Here is a 22866-nt window from a genome sequence, read left to right on the forward strand (position 1 = left end):
GGAAAAATAGTGTTCACCCTCACTTATTAGTATTTCAGGGAAATACAAATTAAATCCATAAACTGATACCGTTTCTGTCAAATCAGATTGACTAGAATTTTAGCATTTCTTTTTTTTTTTTTTTTTTTTTTTTGAGACAGTGTCTTGCCCTGTCGCCCAGGCTGGAGTGCAATGGCGCGATCTCAGCTCACTGCAACCTCCACCTCCTGGGTTCAAGCAATTCTGCTGCCTCAAACTCCCGAATAGTTGGGATTACAGGTACGCACCACCAAGACCGGCTAATTTTTTGTATCTTTAGTAGATGGGGTTTCACCATGTTGGCCAGGCTGGTCTCGAACTCCTGACCTCGTGATCCGCCCACCTCGGCCTCCCAAAGTGCTGGGATTACAGGCTTGAGCCACCACGCCCAGCTTGACCAGAATTTTAAATCTGACAATACCAAGTGTCAGTGAAGATATGAAGCAATGTGAACACAACATTTTTGATGACAGTATAAATTTATAAAACCACTAAGAATTCAGCATTTAGAAAATATATATCCTAGAACAATTCTTATACCTCTATATAGGGTGTTTATTTTCACTTTTTCATTAATTAAATGAATACTTATTGAATATCTACTAGGTTCTAGCCTAGTAGATTGAGCCTATCAATGAGCAAAGGAAAAATGAACAAAAAAATAGCAAGTAAATCATTTATCGGGAGGAGGTAAGTGCTAGAAGAAAACGTGGTGAGGGCTAAAAGAACAAGATAAATACCATCCAGGGTGTGGGAAGTCAAAGGGAGGGCAGATTTCAGTCTTAAACAGGGTGTTCAAAGTTAGGCCTCCGTGAAAAGCTGGGATTTGAGTAAGCCTTGAAGTGGAAGGAACTGTTTGGGGAAGGGCTTTCCAGCAGATGGAATGACAGCCAGGGACAGCTGGGGTCTGGAGGCCAGCAGGATTGGAGCAGAATGGGCATGTGGACAAAAGTAGTGCATAGGGAGGCCTGAGAAAGTAGACTCTGGACCACTTATTTTGACTTTGCATGAAATGAGAAGTCCCTGCAGGGTTCTGGGCTGAAATGTAACATGATATAACTTAACTTTCAGCAGGATCACTCTGGGAGCTGTGTTGAGAATGTAGAGGAAAACAGGGGAGAAGCAGGGTGGACAATTAAGAGGATATTATAGAAATTCAGGCAAGAGATCACAGTGCTTAGGAAAAGGTAGTGAGAAATACTTGGATTCTAGGTAAATTTTTAAAGTAGATGTCCTGATAAGATTAAATTAGACATATGAGAGAAAGAGAGGGGAGGCAAGGATGACTCTGAAGCCTTGGGTCTCAACTACCAGAAGGATGGAATGATGGTCAAGTGACATAGCAGGCAGAGCAATTTTTGGAGAGGAGAATAGCAGTTAGCGGTTCAGTTTCATACACACTAAATTTGAGATCTCTATTAGACTATAAATAAGATGGGTTTTATTACACCCAAATTTATAGATGTAAATAGGAAAAAAAAATTGATCATTCAAAGTAATTATCTAGAATGAAAAGAAACCAATTGCCAGTTTAAGTCAGTAGTCTTCAATTACTCTTCTTTTTGAAAACAGAAACAACAAAAGCTGGCTATGTATAAATGCATTATAACATTACACTTTTAAAAGAATGGATAATTATACATAGATTTTTACTTTAGAAGCAAATGAATAGGTTTAAGTACTGTATATTTATGTAAGTTACTCAAACAACAATGTGGCTCTTTAAAGCATTTAATGATTGAGACATTATGTGACAATTTGCACTTTATAAAAATAATCAGGAACTATGGAGAATGTTCTGGATAGAAGCTGTTAAGAGAAAAAGAACTATTAACTTTAATTACTAAAGGAGCTATTTTGAGTCACTGTCTAGCATGGCAGGAAACAGGCCAGTATTAAAAGTGGTGAACAAGAAGAAAGACTTATGCTGGAGGTTGCTCAGTAATTTGTTTGACTATTAGGATTGGTATGAAGTGAATAAGCCATTGTTTCCAAGGCCTTAGGGTATTTTCTGAGGCTGAGGCAAAACAAGCTCTAATTATGAAACAAATCCATTTCAAAATCTACATATTCCAATTTGGATCCAAATGCAAGTTTATCCAATCTCTAATCTAAAATTTATCTTTCTTTCTTTCTGCTGATTTTGAAATACCAAAGGGCGGCCATTTTGGTCATTCCTTTTTCAGGTTCAAAATAAAACAAAACTTAGCTCATTCACCTTTTAAAAACCTAGAAATAATTCTTCAAAAATATTTACTTACTGGTAATTAATAAACGCAAAACGTAAACCATATATTGTTCCAGAGACATTACTACATAATCACCACTAATAAAGATGTGCAATACTTTCCCCTTTTAAAATTACCACAATAGGCTGGGCACAGTGGCTCATGCCTGTAATCCCAGCACTTTGGGAGGCCAAGGCAGGAAGATCACCTGAGGTCAGGAGTTTGAGACCAGCCTTGCCAACATGGTAAAACCCGGGCTCTAACAAAAAATACAAAAATTATCTGGGCGTTGTGGTACATTCCTGTAGTCCAGCTACTGAGGAGGCTGAAGCGGGAGAATCACTCAAACCTGGGAGGGGGAGGCCGCAGTGAGCCAAGATCACACCACTGCACTCCAGCCTGGGTGACAGAATAAAACCCTCTCTCTCAAAAAAAAAAAAAAAAAGCCCACAATAAATTGTGACTATAATCTTCTTAGCAATCTACATAAGGAAAAAAAGATATAATTACATGCTTATTTTTATCTAGGTGAGAGTTTTGCAAATGCAGCAACTGATATTATAGTTTGTACGAATTCTTTGTTGTGGACTGTCCCGTGCATTGCAGGATGTAGAGCAACAGCCCTACCTTGCACTCACTGGCTGCAAGTAGCAACTCCCACAAGCAGTGTCAAGCAGAAATGTCCCCAGATACTACCAATGTCCTATTGTCGGGGGAGGATATGCAGTTGTGGGCAAAACTGTCTCCGCTTGAGAACTACTCACCTAGAATAAGAGTCCTAAATTAAACTAAAACAACGTAGTGTTGTGGGTAGCAACTATCCGGGGCTGGTGGTGTTGGCAGTAAAGGAATTTACCAAGACAGTTGTAGGTAGAGAAAGGCATATTTATTAGACAAAGTATGAAAATAACACTGCAAGAAAGCAACAGGCAGATCAGCAAGAGAGGAGTTGACTACAAAGAGACAAAGGCTTCCTGGGGATTTTATAGGATGGTGCTTGTGCTGGAGAGGGCTACATGCAGTACTGATAATGCCAGTGACAAGGTTGCAGTGAGCTAACTTTCATTTTTCTATCAGCCACGGTGCCTGGTGATAAGTGCAGGAAGATTGTGAGTTATTTGCACAGGAGGGCTACACGCCCTGGACCAGGAAGAAAGGCAGACTTAACAGTTTATCTGCTTTTTCTTTCCGCTTTCCCCTGCTCCTGCCAGCCTGACTCCACTTCCCTTGTTAGGACCACACACATAGTGACCTTGAAGCCCCAGCAACCTCACCATTCACAACTTGTAAGGGATTTGCAGTGAGGCGGGAACAAAGGTGTCGGGGGTGATAATTCCTTGGTCCATGCAGTAGGTCCCTATTAGCACCCCCTTCTCTTCTCTGCCTCCATCACCCAAATGTTAGGAGAAATTAAAATTAGCTTCTCTCCACTAAAGAGTAAGAAACACTCATTACTGGGTACTGTTGATTGACTTACTGACCAATCTATGTGGCAGCTCATCTGACAATACTAAGATGTAGCCTCATTTCAGGGATGTTGGTCCCTGCATGGCGCATGTTCAAAGAGTTAAAGAATAGCAGAAACAAAGGGGAAGAAATGTAGCAATATAGCAGTGTTATTGAAGACTGGTTATGTACTATGTGAGCGGACACACAGGCAGAAAAGACTGAGTTGATGAATAAAACATACAGCAGGTCAGGTTGTAATGAATGAGAAAAAATAAAGTTCATACGGAGTGCTGTGGTCTGAGTGTTTGTTTGTGTCCCAAAATTCATGTTGCCATCCTCATTCCCAAGGTGACAATATGGAGAGGTGGGGCCTTTGGGAGGTGAGTAGGTCATGAGGACTGAGCTCTCATTAGTCAAATTAGTGCCATTGGAAAGAGGCCCCAGAGAGACCTCTCACCCCTTCCACCCTGTGAGGTTATAGTGAAAAGATGGCCGTCTATGGACCACAAAGCAGGCCCTCATTACACTCTGAATCTGATCTTGGACCCACCTGTGGACCAGAAAGCAAGCCCTCATCAGACCCTGAATCTGATCTTGGACTTTCAGATCACAAAACTGTGAGAACTACATTTCTATTGTTTATAAGCTACCCAATTTATGGTGTTTTGTTACAGCAGCCTGAACAGACTACAACACAGGGAAATATAAAAGGGCAGGGTGAAAGGTGAGGTTAAAATTTTAGCCATGGGTATCAGGGAAAGGCCAAACACTGCCTGAAAGTATTTTGAAAAAGAAGTATAAAGTACTCCGTGATTTATTTAATATCTGCAAATATTCCCTTTAGTTAGAAAAGTATATATACATAATTAGCCCATATTTAACATAGGAAGTAAATATGTATTTAAATAACTATATAGTGGCTTTAATATAACTACACAACAGCAAAAGCAAGGTTAAGTGTTGTCTACTTAAAAAGGGGATTATTTTGGCACATGCAGCTCAGAAAGGACACTCTTATATCTCTCAATACACTGACTTTGGAAAACAATGAAGTATTGCACTGCATCTTCCAAAAATAAAGGCTTTTTAAGTAATGAAATTCTTCCTTTGATCAGGAAAATTACAACTACAATTGTATTCATTATTAATATTCTTACCTCACACTGGATCTTTGTCAACTCGGGTCTAATGAGTGAAATGGAATTTTATATTTTGGAAATAAAAAGGCTTAAATCATGGTCAAAAAAAGTCCTATGTTTATATTCACATCAATGCTATAAGGGAGCAGTGTAGTCAAAAGAAATGGTTGTAAGCTCATGAATAGGCTACTCATCTGAATCATCAATTATCTGACCTTGCTTGATAGTAATATTCCATACCACCACAAATATAATTGTAGTGAGAACAAGACAAATATCCCATAATCTAGAAGATTCATTTTAAACTCATTCTAAAATTTTCTTTCAGAAATCCTTAAAACATACAACTTTAAGGAATAACACCACTTATTTTATAATGCATGCTCTAGAATACATTTTTCTTTGCAAGAACAGGAAAGAGACCTAAGTAAACACAAAATAAACAAAAATAGAAACTGATTTTTCCCAACTGTAATAATTCTGACAATGCCCAGTATTATTTCTCATATCTGTTTAGCATTCATTATAAATGAAAATCTGTGAGGAAGAAACTACACATTAAACCATAGGGTAGCTTAGCTTTTGTGTTCCATTTCAAAAGGCCTTGCTCTCTATCATCAAAACTAATTTTGTGCTTCTCAAAGTTAATACCCAGTTCACTGGAAATTTCTTTGTAAAAGGAAATGGTCACTGAAAAAAATCATTCAAGCTTCCTACCATTATGGCTTTTTCTTTACCCTCACTGGCCACTCAATCCTGAATGAAGGGCTGTTACTGTTCCTTTCTGCGGAAGACCTTACTATCAGGTGTTTTCATGCCCCACCTCCTTAATATTTTCAAGTCACATGCTTGATAAGTACACGAAGTGCTGTTTTAGAATTATGTTTTACAGATACTGACATCTAGCAAATCATTTCTTTCTAACAGTAGCTCCAAACACATTTATTACACAGACAGTAAGTCCCTGTACTAGATCAGGCATAATAAAGAGATCACAGTTCCGTTAAGATGACATGCAAACAATTTCAGCAACATGAAAAGATCCATAATAGAGAAATGTATGTTGTTTCAGGAGCAGAACAAATAGCAACCTCTGCCTCAGAAGATGCACAGATGGACTCTTCTCTAAAAAATAATGTACCCAATTCCTTCCTTCTAGCTTAAAACACTTTCTTTGTGGCCATCATTTTTCTGGTTAGCCTTCATTGATCAACAACGTACCCACCCCGAACACAAACTCCCAGTGAGCATACCTTGTGGCTTTGGACTTGCAGCTGAGTGTTTTGCTGGCCTGTTCCCATTTATTCCCTGAGCCTCTTCTTCAGATACATTCTCACCAACCAGTGTGGTTGTGCTGCTTGTGGAGCAAGGTGAAACTAAAGCGATCTTTGGACAGGTACTGCTGCCTGCAAGAGTTCAGAAAGAAAGGGCAGGTAAGTATGGAGGCATAGCACAATACTGTCTTATAAGTTAAATTTCCCCTGACCCCATAAAACAAAAACAGTCATAGTTACAAGACTAAGCATAGAAACACTTTTCCCACATGGGCTGGCCTTGACAAAGAGTTTTCCTGGGAACTATCTCATTCCATGTGCTTTGGGAATCTTATAATGGATGTTGACAGAAGACTGTTATACACAGGCCTCCTCTCCTTGCAGGGCCACAGAAAGGGCAGAACGCAGCTGCTACAATGTAGGCGAAGGAAAGGACGGAATTAATCCGTTAAAAGCCTTCCTTTTTAGTGTTGGGTCTGTGGCTAGTCACAGAGCAACTCAAAAGAACAAAGGAGGAAAGCCCAACGTGACAGCTGACCTAAAGACTCTAGAAGAATGGCTCGATTAGAAACTAACAAACATACACATGCGCCCACGTCCACACACACACCCTCTCGCCCACTAGCTTACTCAGACTCCACATCAACATCCATGACATACGCTAACGGTGACCCATGTTTTCCAAAGAAAGGATGGCAAGATTATACAGATAACATGGTCACATTTATATAGAACTCAAAAACTCCAAAACGTTCTTTAAAATCACACAAACACATCATGAGACATAGATGAAGAAGGATTAAATGTTTGTTCACTTTCTGGTATAAAAAGTTATATGTTGAATTTCAGAGACTTTTAAAGAAGTCATGTGTCAGTGTTCTCTATTATGCATATTAGATTTCCTTCTCTTCTGGTTGACATGGTGATATTAAGACCACTGACTCTGCTTCAGAGAAAATAAAATTTCTACCAGGAAATTCACTATAATTGAATCAAAGAATGCAATTTAAGGAATTATCATTTGGTTAAGAAACAAGGAGTTTCATTTTTTATAGAATCCAAATATCTCAAAGAGAACTCAGAGATTTTTTAAGCCTTAATTATTGAAAACAAGCTATTTTTAAAAAACCCAATCAACTTTCTATTGAGTAAAAAAAACCCAAAAAACTCTTAATCCAATTCATTATTAAATAATATTGATTAGAAACCACATTTGGGCCAGGCACGGTGGCTCATGCCTGTAATCCCAGCACTCTGGGAGGCCAAGGCGGGTGGATCACCTGAGGTCAGGAGTTCAAGACCAGCCTGGCCAACATGGTAAAACCCCGTCTCTACTAAAAATACAAAAATTAGCCAGATGTGGTGGTGGGTGCCTGTAATCCTAGCTACTCAGGAGGCTGAGACAGGAGAATCACCTGAACCCAGGATTGGGGGAGGTTGCAGTGAGCTGAGATTGCACCATTGCACTCCAGCCTGGGCAACAAGAGTGAAACTCCATCTCAAAAAAAAAAAAAAAAAAAAAACCCAACAAAGAAACCACATTTGTGCTTTATTTTCTGTTGCTCTCCTTAAAATTTATCTTGGTAAAACAGATTTTGGAAAATATCAAGAGTTCCAAGTATCGTCTCAACAGTTCTTTCAGAGCCAATACCAAAACAGAAATTAAATGACGCTAGGAGTCTGAGACCAGCCTGGGCAACATAAGACCCTGTCTTTACTTAAAAAAAATAAAAATCAGCTGGGCATGGTGGTGCGCGCTTGTGGTCCCAGCTACTGGGGAGGTTGAGGTGAGAGGATCTCTTGAGCCCAGGAGGTTGAGGAAGCAGTGAGCTATAATCACACCACTGCACTCCAGCCTGGTCAACAGAGGGAGACCTTGCAACTTTGAGAAAAGAAAAAAAAAAGGCGGGGGTGGTCCTCATCAGACATACTTCTGCTAAAATGGTTCATCAGCGAGATTAAGCATTGTTTAGTAAAATATAACAAGAATTTAGAAAGCAAAAGTAATGAAAGATTGACAGATTATTATTAAAATTATAAAAAGGCTGGGTGCAGTGGCTCACATAATCTCAACACTTTGCGAGGCTGAGGCAGGCAGATCACTTAAGCCCAGGAGTTTGAGACCAGGTAGGCAGCCATGGCGAAATCCCATCTCTCCAAAAAAATACAAAAAACATTAACTGGGTGTGGTGGCATACATCTGTAGTCCCAGCTACTTAGAAGGCCGAGGTGCGAGGATGGCTTAAACCTGGGAGTTTGAGGCCACAGTGAGCCGTGATCACACCATTGCGCTGCACTCCAAAATGAGTGACAGAGCGAGACACCATCTCAAAATAAATAAAATTATAAACAGAAGAAATACAGTTGAAACCTTTACATGTGTAAGCTTATCTATCTTCTTGGAAAAAAGTATGTGAAATAGGCAAAGTATATCCCTAAAATCCACAACACGTCATGCAACCACTTGGCTTTTCAGGGGGAAAATCTGGATGCTTTTTCACAGTGATACTAAGAATGGCTTAAAGGCCACCTTTGAGCCTACTAAAGGCCACCTCCCGGGGTCTAGTGAAGGATGGCTGTACAGGCCCAAACAGTGCAGAGCCACAGCTCAACTACAAACTAGAGGAAGAAACTAATGTAATTGTAAATTGAGACCCTGAGACATCATCAATTTATAAGAGAAAGCAGCAACAATATTACACAAAGGGGGCAGTTAATGGGTTAAATGAGAAAACAAATTACGTTGAGTCTTTTTAAAAAGGTCATCACCATTACACATTAAAATATGAAAAAAGTTTGACAGTCTATTTAGAAATAAAACATGTCTTACCTAAATATTAATTTGAATGAAAACTAGGCACTTAATTTCTAGACAGCAAACTTTCAGGGTATGGTAGGTTTCGCAAGTGTCATGTTTATAGAGAATATCTCCCATCAATGTGCCAAAATGCGTGCAATAAGAGATCAACTGTGCATCTATTTTTAAAATAAGTTCATCAAAGTCATGATTACACATCTTTTGCCAGAGGCAATTAGATCAACATTTCAGAACATTGTTTATTAAAACAAGTCTCTAAACTTCAGCCAGTATCACAAAGCATGAAAACATGGTGAAGGACACAGAGAACATTTACATTTTTAAACATTTGTTTAAAAAAACAAAAAGGCAATGACAAATACATAGAGATCATACGTGGCTGCAAGGCTAAAAATACTATTAATAATTATTTGGCCCTTTACAGGAAAAAATGTATGGACCACTGGTATAGGTTAAACAAATCATGGTAAAAGAAGTTTGCCTAAAAGAAGCACCCTTTCATTAAACACTTAATCTGCTAACATCTTGGATAATAGCAACAAAAACTGAAACTTTTTGTTTGTTTATGACTGACTTAGCCTACTCATATTTGGAAACAGTCCTTATTTGGGTGTCAGTTGCCTAACAGGGAATTGAAACCAAAATTGTAACCAGATGGTCTCTCATTCAAGAAGTTTTACATTAACTCTAGAGGTTCTTTGATTGGAAATTACAATATCAAGAAGAACCAGTAGGGCTGATTTATAATTATAAACAGTTACCTTAGAAACAGCCATAACAAATTACAGTATGTTAGTTAGCATGGGGAAGGAGAGGTATCCGATTTAAATACTATCTCCTCTTGAGGACTGGCCATCTTTTTAACCACTTTTTAGTACTAACCCATTTTGTACTCTGACCTTGGGTTGCTGACCTATGCTTGCTGGGTTGTATCTCCTATAGGAATCCCTAGACATACGCCAACCTCAAATATTCTCAATTGGCCTCACTGTTGACTGATATAGCTCCCTCGTTCCAACTGCAGAGGTTGCCACTATGGCTTAACTTTCCTTTATCTGTCTTTTTTGGCATTTAAATAGTCATGCGCTAAGTCACACTTTTGTGTGGTAGATATGCCCTACGATTGGTTAGGGTGACTTTTGGCTACTATTTGCAAGACTCTGTTATAGGCTGTTATATTACATTTTACCAAATCATTCTTGAATTATTGTTTCGCATTTTAAGTTTGGACCCTCTCTTTGGCTATCCATTGCAAAATCCACTCAGTTCTCTGATTCTTTGGGCCTGACCTATTACCACAGTGTCCATGAGCTCAGATCACAACTTTATACGGTCTTGCTTACAGTCTGGTTATACTGTCTCATCCATCCATGCACTGGGTCTCTAGCCCAGGAGATCTCAATGGAGTCCACCCTTTGGGACAAGCATCTCTTGGATTTAAGAGGGAAGACACAGTTTTCCAGGGTAGACGATCTTTATGGGAGCATATTGTCCATAAGGATAAACATACTTTAAAAAACCAAAAACCACTTTATTTGCATTTAGTTTTCACTGTCTCCTTAGTGTACTACAACCTGTGAGAATTACTTAGATTTGTCTTGCATGACTTTTGGCACCATAGCACTTTTGAAGAACATGGTCAGGTATTTTGTGGAATGTCCCTCAAATTGGGTTTCTGTTATTTTCTCATTATGAGACTGTGGTTATGGGTTTGGGGTAAGAATATCACAGAGGCAATGCACCCATCTCACTTTATTATATTAATATCACTGCATGATAGCAATATGATTATCATGTGATGTTAACCCTGGTCGGCTGATGAGGTGGCATCTACCAGGTTTCTCTACTGTAAAACATTATTATAAAACATTTTTCAACAGTCTTCTATCATAACTCCCAAAACTCCCCCATTTGTCCCATAGATTGCAGATTACATCTCCCATATGCTAGCTAAAACAGCTAGATTAAGAGATCAATTGCCTTTTTTTTTAAAAAAAGCCATTAAGGTTATAAAACTCATAGTTTACAACTCTCTTGCTACGGGGAACAAATCCATAGCCAGGAAATTTATTTGAGTGTTATTTCAAACAGCTCCCCAAACTTCTAAAAAGGCTGAATAATAAATTTTCTAGAAACATAATTATCAAGCCACAAAGGTTCTTCAAAAAGAAAATCTGATGAAGAGTTAAAGAAAGTTCCTTGGACCTAGGAACTGCATGCACTTCTAGGACTCTAATCTACAGTAATAGCCCTGTACATGTAAAGGTAAATATAACACTATAGAACATATGCAGCAGACTGGGAATATTTCCAAAATATAAATAATTGAGAGGTCTCCAAGACATTATTAAACTGTAGAATATGTATAATATCTCAGTTTTTAAAAAGAATAAGTTATAGACAAATGTATAGAAATGTACTGAAAGAGAGGGAAGATAGCACACCAAATGTAACTTTGGGAATTGCAGATGGAGGTGAGGTGAGAGAATGAATGAGAATTTTCATATTTTGGTCTCTTAACAGCTATATCATTTAAATCTTTTATAATAAAAATGTATTTATATATTACTTATATTTTTAAAAATCTATGAAAGTCACCAAGTATACATATCACAGAGACTTTTAAAAAAGCATATCCCTGCTGGGCATGGTGGCGCAGGCCTGTAATCCCAACACTTTGGGAGGGTGAGGCGGGCAGATCACCTGAGGTCAGGAGTTCAAGACCTGCCTGGGAAACATGGTGAAACCCAGTTTCTACTAAAAATACAAAAAGTAGCTGGTCATGATGGTGGGTACCTGTAATCTCAGCTACTCAGGAGACTGAGGTGGGAGAATTGCTTGAATCCGGGAGGCGGAGGTTGCAGTAAGCCAAGACTGTGCCACTGCACTCCAGCCTAGGTGACAGAGTGAGACTCCATCTTAAAAACAAAAAAACAAAAACATATCCCTTACATTTGTACATCCATGTTCACAGCAGCATTAATTCACAATAGTCAAAGAGTAGAAGCAGGCCTGGCGCAGCAGCTCACGCCTGTAATCCCAACACTTTGGGAGGCTGTGTCGCCCACCACCATGTGCAGCTAATTTTTGTATTTTTAGTAGAGACAGGGTTTCACCATGTCGGCCAGGCTGGTCTCGAACTCCTGACTTCAGGTGATCCACCCACCTTGGCCTCCCAAAGTGCTGGGATTACAGGTGTGAGCCACTGCGCCCAGCAGGAAATTCTATCATATGCTACAGCATGGATGAATCTTGAGGACATACATAATGCTTAGTGAAATAAGCCAGTTACAAAAAGAGAAATACTGTATAATTCCACTTTAAAATCATAGAAACAGAAAATGGAATGAAGGTTTTGAGGAGCTGGGAGGAGGAAGGAAAGGGAGTTATTGTTTAGTGGGTGCAGAATTCAGTTTTGCAAGATGAAGAGTTCTGTGGATGATAGTGGTGAATGTATTTAATGACAGTGAAATGTACATTTAAAAATGGTTATGATGGCAAATTTTAAGTACCTTTTACCACAATTAAAATTAAAAAAAATTTTAAAGCATAACCCTTGTTTAACCAAGGAAAAGTCAAGAAATATTAAGCTGTTCTTATCTCTGACATGGCAAGAAACCATATTAAAGGCTCTTTAAAATTAAAGTGCCTGGCCAGGCATGATGCCTCATGCCTGTAATCCCAGCACTTAGGGACGCCATGGAGAGAGGACTGCTTAAGATAAGAGTTTGAGACTAGCTTCGGCAACACAGCAAGACACTATCTCTACAAAAAGTAAAAAAAAAAAAATTAGCTGGGCATGGTGGTGCACACCTATAGTCTTAGGTACTTGGGAAGATTACTTGAGCCCAGGAGTTTGAGATTGCAGTGACCTGTGATTGCACCACTGTGCTCCAGCTGTAACAGAGTGAAAGACCTTGTCTCGGCTGGGCGCAGTGGCTCACGCCTGTAATCCTAGCACTTTGGGAGGCTGAGGCAGGTGAATCACGAGGTCAGGAGATCGAGACCATCCTGGCTAACACGGTGAAACCCCGTCTCTACCAAAAATACAAAAAATTAGCCGGGCGTGGTGGTGGGCGCCTGTGGTCCCAGCTACTCGGGAGGCTGAGGCAGGAGAATGGCGTGAAACCGGGAGGTGGAGCTTGCAGTGAGCCGAGATCGCGCCACTGCACTTCAGCCTGGGTGACAGAGCGAGACTCCATCTCGGAAAAAAAAAAAAAAAAAGACCTTGTCTCTTAAAATTAAAGTTAAATATTGAAGTGCACTTGGATTAGTGCTTGGTTCTCGTCTCCCACTTGCACCCACACTTCCATGCCTTCCACATGTTGAGATTATCCTACACTTAAATCTCCACTGCAGACCTCACCTGTCTCCAGATTTACACATACAGTTGCCTACCAGCATCTTCCCCAGTATGTCTAAGAGCCATCTCACTATCAACAGATTCATATCTGAACCCCTCATCACCCAACTCTTATCTAAAACTAGCTGCCTTAAGGTTTTCTCTGAATCAATAGTAATAACTCCATTTATGCACAGGCTAAAACCTTGGAAACACCCCAAATCCTCTTTTTCTCTCATACTCTACATCCTATTCACCAGGAAATCCTGGTGGCTCTACTTCCAAAATATTTCCAGATTTTACCATCTAGCACTATCTCTGGTGCTACTATTCCAGCCTAAACTACCATAATTTTTAACTGAATTACAGCAGTAAGACCCCTGCTCCTTCCCTTGTTCCCAGTGCAGTCCATATTGTCAAACCAGGACCAGAGAGACCCTTTTAAAACCCAAGTCAGATCCTGTGCTTAAAATTCTCCAATGGATCCACATTCTACTGAGAGTAAAATCTCAAGTTCTTTGCAGTAGTTTGTAAGCTCTATAGGATCTGGCCTTAGCCCCATTACCACTTTTACCTTATGGCCACTATTGCCCCTTGGGCATTCCATTCTAGGCACACTGGCTCCTTGCTATTCCTCCAACAGGCCGAGCAAACTACTTGGTGCTGGAAAGTTCTTCCCCCTGATTATTTTGAGGCTAATTGCTTTATCTTTTTAAAATCTTGGCTCAAATTGCATCTTGTCCACATGGACTACCCTGACCACACTATTTAGTTTTATTGCTAGTCCGACCCCTACTTTATAGTTTATTTTTTTCTGTAGCACCTATGGCTTTCTAACAAACTACATTATTTACTTACTTTTTTTTATTGTTTATTGTCAGTTTTCCTTGGTTAGAATGTAAGCTCCAGGAAGGCAGCAATTGTGCTCCTGACAAATCCCAGGAATACCACCTGTCACAGGGTAGATGCTCAATATATATTTGTCAAACAAATGAATCCTGGAGACCTTGGGCAACTTTCTCTGTTTGCCAAAATTCTTAGTTTCTATTTCATAAAAGATGTTTTCTAAATTCTGACAATATGAAAATATCTAGAGCCCAACCTATATAAAATTTTTGATATTTCCATTTAAATCTAAAATCCAAAACATTCAAAGTTATTCTACCAAAATCCTCAATATTCAGTTAAAACAAACAAACAAAAAAGTTAAAAGCTATACATACCCAAATAATTTTTTCACAACCCAGAAGCAGATTGGTAAGCATCTGGAACTGTAGAACTCTCCAGATGTTTGTCTTGATAAAAAATAGTAACAGTAAAAAAAATCCCAGTTATTGACTGAATGTTTGTTATTATTTTCATTTATCATTATGTTTTTGAGACAGGACCTCACTCTGCCACCTAGACTGAGGTGCACTCACAACTCACTGCAACCTCAATCTGAGCTCAAGTGATCCTCCCACCTCAGCCTCCTGAGTAGCTGTGACTACAGGCATGCACCACCACGTTCAGCTGATTTTTTAAAAATTGGGGTTTCTGTTGCCCAAGCTGGTCTCCAACTCCTGGTGTGAAGCAATCCTCCTGCCTCAGCCTCCCAAAGTTACAGAATTACAGGCATAAGCCACCATGCCCAGCATGTTTCTGTTTATTATTTTATTTATATTTACTAGGATCACTAACTTATATGCATTATAGGCTGCCAATATGTCAGACTCATCATACAATGCTACCTAAAATTAAAGAATGTCATACTGTCAGGTAAAGCAAATGGCTTGAGATCTTTTGAGTTCAAAGGTAATATAAACTCAAAATAAGACTTGAAGGGAGATAACTGCAGATATTCAATATTTTTAAAGGTCTCATGGTTGGATGAGCACAAATACAAAGTGTAAAAAGGCAACTTTGACTGTTATCTTTCTTAAGCATATCAACAATGTGGCCATGCAGTTGACAGAAATGTACAGCCTCTCAAGACAAAAATAATTTTTAAAACAATAATTTTCAGACTAGAAATATTTTGTTTTCCCCAAATTATACTCCATAATTATTTACTGAGTGCCTTTTGTTTGCTACCCTGAAAGGATAAAAAGGATAATACTAAGATTTCTAAAGAATATTATTGTCTGTGGCACCTTAAAAGTTAGAATTCTGTTAGAACACAACCTGCTATACTTGTCCTAATTCCAATTTTGAATAGGAGCTGATAAGACCCATGGCCACAGTACCTGTTATAAGAAGACTGTGTATTGCTACAATAAAAATTTGGGCTCCAGAGGTCCAACACTTTACTCCACCACTCTCGGGATGGCCATTTGTTGTTAGAGGCCATGTGTCCCTGCATAGACATGTTAAAAGTGCATACTCCGGCCAGGTGCAGTGGCTCATGCTTGTAATCCCAGCACTTTGGGAGGCCGAGGCGGGCGGATCACCTGAGGTAGGGAGTTCGAGACCAGCCTGACAACATGGAGAAACCCTGTCTCTACTAAAAATACAAAAAAAAAAAAAAAAAAAATTAGCCAGGCGTTGTGGCGCATGCCTGTAATCCCAGCTACTCAAGGGGCTGAGGTAGGAGAATTGCTTGAACCCAGGAGGTGGAGGTTGCGGTGAGCCAAGATTACGCCATTGCACTCCAGCCTAGGCAACAAGAGGAAAACTCTGTCAAAAAAAAAAAAAAAAAGGTACACTCCATGATGACTCTTGCATTGGAGCTGGCCAGTGTGCTCTGCTGTACCTTGGCATGCTGTTCTCTCAGGTAGAGACTGAACTTACCACCGCAGCAGGAAGGCAGCTCTCCCTCATATTTGTCCTCACTACTGCCCGAGTTCCATGTACTAATGGAGGTTTCCCTTTCTGCTGTGTTCAACTAAGAATGTTGGTTAAAGCCGAGAGTGGTGGTTCACGCCTGTAATCCCAGCACTTTGGGAGGCCAAGGCAGGCGGATCACCTGAGGTCAGGAGTTCGAGAGAAGCCTAGCCAACATGGTGAAACATTGTCTCTACTACAAACAAAAAAAAAATGCAAAAATTAGCCGGGCATGGTGGCGGGCGCCTGTAATCCCAGCTACTCAGGAGGCTGAAGCAGGAGAATCACTTGAACCTAGGAGGTGGAGGTTGCAGTGAGCCGAGATTGAGCCACTGCACTCCAGCCTGGGTGACAGTGTGAGACTCCATCTCAAAAAACAAACAAAGAAACAAATAAAGATTACAGAAAGATCTAGCTATTTACAGTACACAAATTACTCTGTGTCTATAGGGATGACCAGAGTGGAAAGTGGGAGTAAAGAGAAACTACAATCAAGTACATGTGTCTCTTTCTGCCTGCTTACAAAAGGCAATTCTAGTTGACACCATCTTGAGCTGGAGGAGGTTCGCAGACTGCTGTGCTTTATCTGAAAATTGTTTCCAATTCAGCATAACACCCATTTCTTGGTCCCTTCTTTTACAGCTAAGCATAGCAATATGGAAGAGACTGGGCAATAGATTTATTAAAACACCTCGCGTTACTGCTTTGTTGGTGGTGAGAAATGGGCCTGAGAAGTTGCCCATTCCACAGGATAAGATAAATGCCGAATTTTTAAATGATCACATTTTTTCGCCAGAGCCTAAGATTCATAATAGTTTTGAGCTTTAATATCAGTGAATACATCATGAAGAACTCCAAGCATATTACTGTGCAGATAGGCCTGAAAACTGATGGTATATTTTTCTGGTATGATCATCCGTATCAAAACTCAAATGCTAGGCACATGCACACTTAGGCAACTTTCCTTGATCCCTAAAAGCATGACATTCGGCTGTTTGGATACCAATTGTATCAGTTATTTTATATCATTAAGCACTAAATACAGTTCTACAGCAATCTAAACATTCTTCAAGTCACCCCTGTCAAATAACCCTCATTTTCCTGAGGTCAAATCATGGCTTTTCCATTTACTGATGATCAGCTGGGTGAATGACTTACTTTCCCTGTACTTCAATTTTGTCATCTATAAATGAAAATTCATAGGATTCATAATAGTATCCACCTAGGTTGCTGTGAGGATTCAAGTATTAAATTCTAGTGAGCATACTACAACAGTAGCTAGCACATGGTATATCTAAAATAGTTATAACTATTTGAAATTACTAACACTTATGTAATAATGCTGCATGATGCCGGGGGAGCGTTCCTTAGTCTCTGCTCCTCCAGCCTCCTAAGCCTCTTACTTGCTGTCTCCTTCTAGGTCTGCCCTGTCTGCTTCTATTTGCCCTCACTACTGCCTGAGTTCTATTTTCCTACCACCCAGCACTTGCTCATGCTGGCTTTAGCACCGCCTGTTAGCTTCACTGCCCAATGCCTCTGCTACTCTCTGGGATTACCAATAGACCATTTTGGATAAATTCTGGCAAAATCATGACTCTTGCAAACTAATATAATAATGAATTATTTACAAATGTATGGACCTTGTATATCAAGTATGAATCTCTTATTCAACAAAGATGGTAATAGGATTAGTAATGATAAAATGCCTAACAACCGATATGCAGCTGAATTTACTGCAGGTAATTCAAGTCTCAAATAATTTAATCATAATTCTCCTCCAAATTATTTTCACAATATTTCACATTCTTGTAAATGTGTGTCCTGGATTCTAAAAACGTTTTTCATTTCTTCTCCATTTGACGTTTCTTCATTTGCTAGTATTGCAATTGCTAGTTTTTGATAATTAGTCGTTTTCTGAAAAGCATGTTTAAGTGCTAATGAACTCTTTTTTTTTTTTTTTTTTTTTTTTTTGAGACAGTGTCTTGCTCTGTCGCCCAGGCTGGAGTGCAGTGGCACTGTCATGGCTCACTGCAGCTCTCACCTTACAGGCTCAAGTGATCCTCTCACTTCAGCCTCACAAGCAGCTAGGACGGCAGGTGCACCATCACACCCGGCTAATTTTTAAAAAATATTTTGTAGAGACGGGGTCCCACTATTTTGCCCAGGCTGGTCTCGAACTCTTGGGCTCAAGCGATCCTACTGCCTCGCCCTCCCAAAGTGATGGGATTACAGGCATGAGCCACCACTCATGCCCATCTACTTTTTAAAAACTCAGTGTATGATTTTAATATATCTTATCTGTATGCTGCTAAAGTACTAACTGGTCTATAAGAATTAAGAATAGCCAATGATCAACTGCAAAAAGAGTAACAAAACCTATCATGCTTTTACTTTATTCCATTCTTTGTTTTTTTTCTTTTTCTCCCTATTTAAATGTACTGAGTGATAACTCCTTAATTAAAAGTGCCAGGTACTTGGCTAATTACTAGAGACAGAGAGACAAATAAGACACTATCTTCACCCTCAAGTAACTCATGGCTAATGGGAAAAGAACCATGAACAATTCTATAAATATCTGGAATGCCTGCCTTAACCCCACATCCATCCCCAGCCGACTGCAGCTGGGAAGCAAAGGCATCAGCCCAGGCATAGGATGATGAGACCAGAAGAAGTAAGGCCGTGCCGAGGGGGAAGAGAAGAGGAACGCTGGAGACGTGCTGAGGAAACAACTGGCAGGGGCACTAGCTGTAGAAGGCAGGGCCAAGGAGGAGGAAAGGATGACATTTACTTCTCAACATTGCTCGTGTGACAGGGAAACAGTGCCTTTCACTTTAAGAACGCAAGAAGAATGCTGTTTTGTGTGTGATGATTTCAGGAGCCAGTGAGGCGAGGCTGCCAAAGATGCAGTCTGCCTTGACATTCCCTGGCCTCAGCCGTCCCTAAACACACCATGTGCCCTCATTTTCAATCTCATTGTTATTATTAGATATAGTCCCTTTGGTACTTTCTTTAAACTACCATTTTGTTTTCATTTTAAGGGAGTGGGGAAAGCCTATTTGCCTAATTCAGGGCCAATTATACACAGGCTCTGATCCATTCATTATGTTTTGTTGTTTGTGGTCTCACTTGTCCTTCTTCCTCTAAGAAGGGCTGATTTCCTGAATTCTGTTAATAGAAGCAACAAATATCAGCCAAGTGATTCGGATGGAAGGACGAGGGGGAAGCACTCAATAAGATCCTAGATAACTTCTGTGAGTGTTTGCCAGTTCCTTCCGAACCGCAGAATTAAGAGCCAGGCGAAAATGAATTCAGAGCACATGCCACAGGCCCTGGGACAACTTTTCCCCAAGTGTGTTCTGTGGAGTGCTACTCTGACAAGAGGATCCTTCATCTCCCATCACTCCTGGTCACATCCAGGATTCTGTATGAAATATCTGTTATTTGCCCAATTTTAAAGCTTCATCTTGTACACTTACAATACTAGTGGGCATATCAGAGGCTCTGACAAGCTCTGCAATAGAAAAAAACCTGCTTAACTCTGAACTCAGTGTTTGTCTGGAAAACCTTTTCACCACATATTATTGTAAGTCAACATCCCATAGAGCTAGTATATCTTGGAACACGTTTTGGGAAAAGCTGCCCTAGAGACTCTGTCCCACATTCCTGACAGCTACGTTTTGGCTGTTTCCCAGACCTTCCCATTGCCATTACTGGCACGTGCTTTTGACTTCTCGGTAATCATCTTGGGTGCCCTCACGACCCTGACTTTGAAATCATGAACCCAAACTCCAACCTGCTGTTGGACCTGATCCCGTATGTTCCCAGCCTTGAGGCTGCATGATCTCACGATGTTCTGACCACAAAGCAGCAGTAGGGCAGGACCCAGGATGCCTGAGTTTTATGCATGGAGTCTACAAATGGAGTAGCCCTCAGCCTAAAAAATCAGATGAAACCACATTCTGTAATTCTGCCAGTCCACTTTCTCTTCATTCTCTCCACCTCCCTCATTTCTCTCAAATGCAAAATCCCACAACCTAACAGACTTGGAGGCATGCAACTTAGGAACCACAGGAAATCTCCAAAGGAACTGGTTCTTTCCTTGAAGTGATTATAAAATAAATCTGCATGCTGCTTTAAGTACAGGAAGCAAGTATCATAATAATTACCAATACAGAGAATAGTAATATGGAAATGCAGAATAATGCATGCAGTTTTATTTCATTGAGACAAGTATCATAAGATCTCAGAATACAAAAGCAAATTTCTGGCCTGTAGTTCTAAGTAGCGAAAAGATATATTAGCCCTCTGCTTTGTTACCTCCTTGTGGGTTTAAACTCTAAGATCGGACAAAACACTTCATTTGATAAGAAACTTGACTTCACATTGAAGATCTATAATCCAACCACCCCCTCACACATGGATGCCGCAACAGGGTACTAGGGTATGCTCCCTGGAAAAAATCGTTTTCAAAATGGCCTTTTCTCAACTGATTTGTTCTCTGGACACCAAGTCAACTCTGTAAATGCAATGTAACATATAGCTTCAGGAAGGGATACACCGATGCTGAGACATGTCCTTCAGTAGCATACTAAAAAATATTTATCCTGAATGTCATAAAAATATTAACAATCATAACTTGAGGCCAGGTGCAGTGGCTCATCCCTGTAATCCTAGCACTTTGGGAGGCCGAGGCAGGTGGATCACTTGAGGTCAGCAGTTTGAGACCAGTCTGGCCAACATGGTAAAACCCCGTCTCTACTAAAAAATAAAAATTAGCTGGGTATGGTGGCGGGTACCTATAATCAGAGCTACTCAGGAGGCTGAAGCAGGAGAATCGCTTGAACCCGGGAGGCGGAGATTGTAGTGAGCAGAGACTGCACCACTGCACTCCAGCCTGGGCAACAAAGTGAGACTCTGTCTTAAAAAAGACTTGGGATTTCATAGTGCTTTAAAACTAATGCAAACTTGCTTTTAAATACTACTACTATTCTTACTACTGTTAGTAATAATGGTACAAATCATATCTAATAATATTGAGTGTTTATTGTGAGGCAAGCACACATTGTGCAAAGCACCTTATATGCATTATTTCGTTTACTCCACTCAAGAATACTATGATGTAAAGTATAACAGGCATTTTTATGTCCATTATAAAGATGATTAAGAGGCAGTAAGTGGTTAGGCTGGGGTGTGTGTGTATGTGTGTGTATTTTTTGTTTTTACATGCAGACAGGCTGGAATATAGTGGCATGACCGTATCTCACTGCAACCTCAAACTCCTGGGTTCAAGTGGTCCTCTCACCTCAGCCTCCCAAGTAGGTGGGACTACAGGTGTATGCCACCACACTCAGCTATTTTTTTTTTCATTTTTGTAGAGACTGAGTCTCATCATCTTGCCCAGGCTGGTCTCAAACTCCTGAACTCTAGTGATCCTCCTGCCTTGGCCTTGCAAAGTGCTGGAATTACAGATTTGAGCCACCGTGCCCAGCCTTGCCTGATGTTAAATGTCATATCTACATGTGGTTTGTAAGCAATTTGTGGACACAGATTCTAGCTATTGATTCTTTGGCTTTCACTGAGCAGGTACACAAGTCACTGCAGCTATTTGCCCTAATTCTGTGCCTTTATTAGGCAAGATTATGCAGCTAGGAGCTTCAAAATACCCAGGGCATCAAACAAATCAATTTAAGAAATATAAGGTAAGAGGAACATGAGTCTTGATTTAGGATAACTCAATAGACATCAAGACAGAATTCCAGATTACCTTGCCTGTTTCCAGCTTTGAACCACTTCTCACCACCTCTTCAGCTCTGCAGACTCCTGACCTTCCTCTTTTCCTCTTGTTCTGCTCCCCATTTCTGACCTACATTTGCTTCTCAAATCGAGGCTGATGAGGCCTCACCATTGTAGACTCTTCGACATTCTCTCTGGAAACCAGTGGGCACACTCTCATAGACTCACTCTATGCTAGTCAAGTCCTACTTCCCTCCGTGCTCTATGGCTGCAGTTTCTGCTAGGCCTGACCCAAACCTCCTCAGGGAGAAGTCAGAAAAGTGCTCACAAGGCACTGTCACATAGACAGCACACCTCATTTCACCTTTGGCATCCCTAAAGAGTGAGACAGATACCTGCACATTATAGGTAAATAAAAGTAGGGTTGGTTAAAAGTGGCAAAGCCACGAGTCACAACAGGGCTTTTAATTCCAAGGTCACTGCTCTTTCCACCACAACTGAGGGCCCTGTTGTCAGGTCAATATGTGTTTTGCATTAGAAATGGGTTCATGTCTGGGGTGGTGGCTCCTGCCTGTAATCCCAGCTACTTGGAAGGCTGAGGCGGGAGAATGGCTTCAGCCCAGGAGTTTGAGACCAGCCTAAGCAACATACTGAGACTCCATCTCTTTAAAATAATGAGAAGAAGATAAGAAAAAGAGAAACAGGCTCATAATCTGGAGCTGTACTTCTAATATTTGGGTGGCTGTGGGAACCCATTAGCATTTGTTTAATTTTGCTAAAGAGTCTACTGGCCACACATAAGTACAACAAAGATCTTAGATCCAAATGAACTGAAATAAATATTGTTGTGAGAAACTAACAATATTCACAAAAATAAAGACAGTGTATCATAAAACAGATTTTAAGAAAAACTTTCAGATTTAAAATGAATTCTTAGAATCTGTTCCAGGAAATTAAAATAATTATGAATGCCCTAGAGCAAATTCAGATCTTTAATTCGCTTGAAGAATTCAGCAATTATACCCTGCTACAGACTTCAAGCATTTCCTCTCCAAAGCTGGAA

General features: G+C 40.1%; 1 protein-coding gene across 6 annotated transcripts in view; it reads right to left on the minus strand.

Moving 5' to 3' along the window:
* Positions 1-22866, minus strand: part of FGD4 (FYVE, RhoGEF and PH domain containing 4) — a 252204-nt gene that overhangs the window by 75582 nt on the left and 153756 nt on the right. For 5 of the 6 annotated variants that reach the window (XR_008670350.1, XM_031000938.2, XM_031000941.3 and 2 more), the window contains exon 2: positions 6088-6240. Coding sequence is in view for 2 of the 6 variants with exons in the window: in XM_031000938.2 (XP_030856798.2) it covers positions 6088-6240 (153 nt within the window). In the remaining 4 variants the exon portion in view is untranslated. Of the gene's footprint in view, positions 1-6087; positions 6241-11722; positions 11851-22866 lie in introns of those variants that run through there. The other variant, XM_063694064.1, reaches the window with a different exon arrangement.

The sequence above is a fragment of the Gorilla gorilla genome, chromosome 10 (assembly GCF_029281585.2).
Source record: "Gorilla gorilla gorilla isolate KB3781 chromosome 10, NHGRI_mGorGor1-v2.1_pri, whole genome shotgun sequence".
In the NCBI taxonomy this organism is placed as follows: Eukaryota; Metazoa; Chordata; class Mammalia; order Primates; family Hominidae; genus Gorilla; species Gorilla gorilla.